The sequence below is a fragment of the Oculina patagonica genome, chromosome 13, assembly GCF_052425735.1.
Source record: "Oculina patagonica isolate OP01 chromosome 13, crgOcupat, whole genome shotgun sequence".
Taxonomy (NCBI): domain Eukaryota; kingdom Metazoa; phylum Cnidaria; class Anthozoa; order Scleractinia; family Oculinidae; genus Oculina; species Oculina patagonica.
The window spans coordinates 13571710-13577510 of record NC_135770.1 but is presented as its reverse complement, the minus strand read 5'-3'; the positions used below and the strand labels follow the sequence as shown (position 1 = coordinate 13577510).

General features: G+C 36.9%; 1 protein-coding gene across 1 annotated transcript; it reads left to right on the top strand.

Annotated features, from left to right (window-relative positions):
- The first annotated feature begins 222 nt into the window (after window positions 1-222).
- Window positions 223-3678, top strand: LOC144634814 (proteasome subunit alpha type-6-like). The gene is made up of 7 exons (XM_078493846.1): window positions 223-335; window positions 406-500; window positions 1342-1423; window positions 1779-1934; window positions 2151-2329; window positions 3039-3133; window positions 3421-3678. Exons 1-7 carry the CDS (start codon window positions 260-262, stop codon window positions 3476-3478), a joined length of 741 nt encoding a protein of 246 aa, XP_078349972.1. The 5' UTR covers window positions 223-259; the 3' UTR covers window positions 3479-3678.
- The last annotated feature ends 2123 nt before the right edge of the window (window positions 3679-5801 follow it).

Below are 5801 nucleotides of genomic sequence, written 5' to 3'. Positions count from 1 at the left end.
TTGGTAATTCACACTATCTAGACACATTTCGGAGTCTGAGAATCGAACTAAAACAGAAACAAAAGCCAACTTATTTCGCTTTTGATAGCCAAAAATACTGTATGACTAAGAAGGCGATGGCAGGGGTGATGGGGAAAACCGTGTCGCTGGAAAGACAAGAAATGAACAAACAGCCCCTCCCCTCCCCCGTCTTATCCTGAAAGCTCTGAGTCATCTGCCCCAGTCCTCCCGCGGGTTCTCTATTGGACAAAAATCCAAAATGTCGCGTGGTACGAGTGCTGGATTTGACCGACACATTACAATTTTTTCGCCAGAAGGACGGTTATACCAAGTTGGTAAGTTTCCTGCTGCAATAATGTTTATTTAAGTTTTCAAATACTAATTTTTGATATCTCCTGTCTACAGAATATGCTTTTAAAGCGATAAATCAAGGCGGACTAACGTCCATCGGTCTTCGAGGGGCTGACTCAGCAGTGGTTGTCACTCAAAAGAAAGTACCGGTGAGTTATATTCTTCACTTCGGATTAGACTTGATCTTCAGTAAAGAAAGGATTTCTTTAATGATCGTAAATTGTTATGCAGTACTTACTTATTACTGAAGAGCAATAGTTCCAATAAACTTATAAGCTAAAACAAGTTTAGTTTATCTAAAGTAAGGGTCAAGTAAAAGTTCTTGTATCTTCTTTCCTAACTCTATCCGTAAACAGACGGTCTTTACAGTTAAGTCTCTCTAATCTGGTTAAATTTAAGCTAAATTTATATTTATGCCTTGGTCCAATAAACTGCCTTAAAAATTTTAAACCTTTCGTAATTGTGACAAGTTTGCTTCAAATTTTGCAGTCTGGCTTAGCTTGGTAACCGCACTGTAGACAAGGCAGTACACCTGGGCTCTGTTTATAAGGAACTAAGGGTCGATAAGGGAATTACGTATTTATTTAATTAAGTACCCTGGGGGCTTATTAAATGTCTGGACCTTGAGAGTGGGAACTTATTAAAAGGCTGGGCGCTTATTAAATTTTCCCCCTTTTCAACAAGTAGTAAGTTTATTTTGCAACAAAAAAATATTAATAATGTGAAGATGTACCAAAGCAGAATCTTTACTTTTCATTGAGCTATTGCCATGAAGTTTGAGTGGGAGATTTTGCAGCTGAAATAACTTTGCACCCACAATGATATTGCAGTTGAAACTTTGAGGACAATTCCAACACTCTCTTAGACTGTCAGACAGTGGGTGCTTATTTGATTAGGTATAAATGATGTTCATTTAAGGGGAAAGGCAATATTATCATTTAGTGTACCTGACAAATGACCACTGGCTCACCAGCATTACTTGTTTTACAGGACAAACTCCTGGATTCCAACACTGTGACACATCTTTTTGAATTGTCAGAGAGAATAGGATGTGTCATGACGGGACTTATAGGTAAAGTGTCCTTTTTTTTTACTTTGCTGGCCTCTAGTCAGGTGAGCCTTAATGCAGGTACACTGTACCTACAGCCCAACCCATATTTTTGTCAGTTTCTTTTATAGAAGTTGTTTATTTAGCTACATGTACCCAAAAAATCTTCACGAATACTAGTTGTGATATACTGGGTAATTCTTTGAAATTCAAATGAAGAGCCCCTCACAACACATTGAACATATGTGGTGTATTTAAACTCTTTGCAGTATTCTAAATATGATGATATTTCTCTATGGGGTCCATTACAATGCAAAACAAACTTGTTCATTTCAGACTTCATGTGGTACACTGTTGACCTTGTTGCTTTCATTTGTAGCTGATGCACGTTCTCAGGTTCAGAGAGCGAGATATGAGGCTGCCAACTGGAAATATAAATATGGCTATGAAATCCCAGTGGATATGTTGTGTAAAAGAATTGCTGATATTTCACAAGTCTATACTCAGAATGCTGAGATGCGACCACTAGGATGCGGTGAGTACTAGTAGTGGCCTGTTTGTTAGAGTTAGGCATACCATGCAAGCTATGATAACTACATCTGCTTGCCTGGCTGTGTTCCTTAGCATACAACATCTTACACTCATCTTACATAAGCCAAAAAAAAAAAAAAAAAAAAAAAAAGCCTGAAAAATTTTATTAAAGTGTGTCATAACCTGTCATAACTGTCTTTTTGGTGTGCTATTTTTCCAGGTATGATTTTGGTGGGTATAGATGATGAAAAAGGTCCCCAGCTATACAAAACAGACCCTGCTGGTTATTTCTGTGGTTTCAAAGGCTGTAGTGTTGGTGTAAAGCAAACAGAAGCCAACAGCTTTCTAGAAAAGAAAATAAAGAAAAAACATGCTTGGACACAAAGTGAAACTATTGAGGTAAGTACACTATACTCTGTGAAAGTCTTAGTATCAGCACTTTTGTTTCATTTATAAAATATATTGACTGTGTAGTTCAATTTTTACCTCTGATTTAAATTTATATTTTTTTGAACAAGTTTTGATTTTTTTAAAAGTTGGTTGGATTTTCTATGTCATTAAGTTGATGAAAATATATCAAAAGAGAAACTCTTTCTGACTGAAGTGAGTGTATTAGCCTTCAAGGCCGTACCTAGGATCTTTTGTCTGCGGGGGCAAGTCTTCCTGGCAGGGGCAACTGGTTTTTTTAGTTCAGTTTTTCTTTTTTTCTTTAGTTTTCTTAGTTTTTTTAGTTTTTTCTGGCGGGGGCAACTAACCCCCCCCCCCCCCCTGCCAACCTTTGACATTGTTTAGTAATAATTGTCATGAGCACTTATGATATATCATATGTCATGTTTATCTATCTACTTCACTGTCAGATGCATCCCACATTGCTCTTGGAATTCATGCATTGCGTGTGCAACCTACAGATTGTTCAGTAATCCACTAGCAAATTAGTGAACGATTTATAGGTTGCGCTGATTTCCAGAATTAACTTTAGGCTCTTTGCCAATGAGAAGACAGATAATGACTATAATGTATAATAATTGGGATAACTTTGATAGAAAGTCCTGAAGTATTTTGAGCCACCTTTTGTAATTCGGATGGCTGTTTGGTGTTGTTTCCTCAGACTGCCATCAGTTGCCTTTCATCAGTGTTGTCTGCTGACTTCAAACCATCTGAGATAGAAGTTGGAATTGTCACAACTGATAATCCACGATTCAAGTAAGTCACATGCTTTACTTAAGAACCCTATCATTCACTTCAAGGTAGATTATCAAGTGCAAGTTGATAAAGATAAATAAACTGCCACAGGGAAATTGAAAATGCTGATGATAATCAACTCAGTGTTTTACTTGCCCAGAGACAGGGCACAACTTTCGTTGGAAACTAATAACTACATTATTTTCATGGTTCATATATTTGTTCAATAACTTCATATGTTCATTTCCAGGTGCTTGTTTCTTGGTCAATATATTATGTTATTGATTCTTCTCATTGTTACCTTATAGGATGCTTACTGAGGCTGAAATTGATGTACATTTGGTAGCCATTGCCGAGCGGGATTAAGATGTTCACTAATGTGCAACACCTGACTAGTGGAAAAGAATCTAGAGTGTTGCCATTTTCATGAGACTAGAAATAACTGGATGTTGAAACAGTCCTAAAAGCTACTTAAGGTTTCCAATTTCTTACTCCGTGCTACTTGTAAAAAGAAAGTGTTCTTTGCCTTCTTTGCACAACCTTCAATAAAGTAATATTCAAATAGAGTTGGGATAAATTCATTATTATCAACTGTTCTTATTACCAAATTAAGTGCACTGCTACCGAAATCAATTTCTGGATGCGATTGAGTGTTTTAATCTGCAAATATGATTGGCTTTCCCACTGTTTTTTGTTTAATAATTACATTTTGAGCCCAAGTTTTCTATGAGCAAATATGTCCCTCATTGACTATTGCTCATAGAAAATGAGGGCAAGTAGTCTTATCATTGTATTAGTAGAAACTTGAAAACCAGTCCAAAACCAACAATAATATTTTATGTACTTTTAAGCCAAAAAAATTTGTCCCTTTAAAGAGCGACACAAATCACTAGTTAAATATATATCGAAGAAAATGAGCTTTAACTTACCGGGTATTTGAGTGGCATTTACCTTTCAGTAGCTTTTAGAAAGAATAATGTGATCTCTCAGTGAGCTCACAGTTTGAGAAAGGTCCTAAAACCCGTAACTCAAGGCAAGAGAATGTGTCCTCCATACAAGATTAAGACGGATTCCACTGAAAGTTTGAGCAATGAGTGCGAAAATGAAGTACCAAAAATCTACTCATAGCACAGCAACATTTTGTATACTATTTAAAAGATCTTATCGAAATCCATTTGTCTTAGTGACCCCGCAATTAAATACTAAAGCATTCTCGAGAAAATCAAAGTCAAACCTCGTAAAAAAGTTTAAAACGCGCGCCATTTTGTTTTGAACTGTCGCAAAACGTCCGTTTTAACTGAAATATAGACAACTTCAAATCCATTTTTCTCTCGCGGGGTCAGCTTGAGTGCTTAATTTTTGGCAGGTTTTTGTTAGCTGTACTTAAACTGTTGCCATGCTAAGAAGTCTTTTTGGTAACTTTATTTTTGCCTGTAATGCTCGAAAGTTGTGCGGAAACCATCTTAATATTTTTTGGCTTCATGATTCATGTTGTTTGTCAATTTTGGTGTACTACCATAGGGCCTATTTGCACTAGCGGACAAGTTTGAATGTCCTGGCATTTTTGACAAAAGTATCTTTAAGAGAACAAAAGGTGAAATTGTTAGTACAATAATAATTTATTTAGACTGCATGGATCCCGCATTTACAGTCTCCATCACTGATTAAGGCTCGTATTTCCCATAAACTTTTGAGCCGGACAGGATTTATTTCACAAGATCGAATCATCTGATAAATCTAGTATGATGAAGTGATGGCCTTTACTTGATCAAGCCTCCTGAGGGGTGGGGTGGGTTAGGGCAAGGAGACACTTGACACTTCATACTTAATAACTACTGATGGATTAGGCTTAACTTCAGTGTGCATAAGTTAAAACGTTACATACTTTGAAGGAAATAATTCTTGTAATAAATATTTTGATTCCTTTGAATTGCATAATTTGTGCATCCTTGCTGCCCACAAGTTCTTGTGTCATATTTTAGTCTGCCCACAAGCATGCGCACACGTGCACACAAAACATTAAGGGACTTCCTTCTTTATAAGCTTGGCAGGAAAATAAATGATCATTGTCTTACAATATAATAGATATCAGGGTCGATTTAAGGAGGCTCTCAACGTTTTCCAGCACTTTTTAGCTCTTACACTTTGATAGGTCAGTACTACAAATCTTAAACAGTTGCTGCTACAATAGTGATACCAAACAAATGTCCAATCATTGCTGAACAAGTTGGGATCATTTTTGTGATGTCACTGGTTACCATAGCAACAATATAACCGTAAAACACCCTTAATTTTCCCTTTAAGTGCTAATAACTAAAAACGAGCCTGGTGATCCCCATTTTTTATTATCGAGTAATGTTCAGCATGTAAAGAAAAAACTTTTTGCAAAGTTTTAAAAATTTTTTTTCTCCAGAGTGGTTTCAGAGCCACCTTAATTTTTTTTGGATGCTAAAATTGGAATTTACGGCCCTAAAAAGTCTTTGGAGTGCCCTACCCCTTAAACACAGGGCCACCGGTCTATTGGTAGTCAATGATGGGAGAACCAATCAGCTTGCACGGTCAAAGCATTTTTGCCCAGAAGCCAAGGGCAAGAACCACTATATGATTGTTACACCACAGGGCACACCACGGATCATTCGTTCTCAGTTTCCCTACCGTTGCCTCTTGTTTGTGCGTGAAGACTGGGAAC

Bases quoted from the DNA above. Each gene is read 5' to 3' on its own strand.
- LOC144634814 (XM_078493846.1), top strand. From the start codon at position 260: ATGTCGCGTGGTACGAGTGCTGGATTTGACCGACACATTACAATTTTT. The intron at 1,935-2,150 runs GTGAGTACTAGT...CTATTTTTCCAG, and splicing joins GATGCGACCACTAGGATGCG to GTATGATTTTGGTGGGTATA. The intron at 3,134-3,420 runs GTAAGTCACATG...GTTACCTTATAG, and splicing joins ACTGATAATCCACGATTCAA to GATGCTTACTGAGGCTGAAA.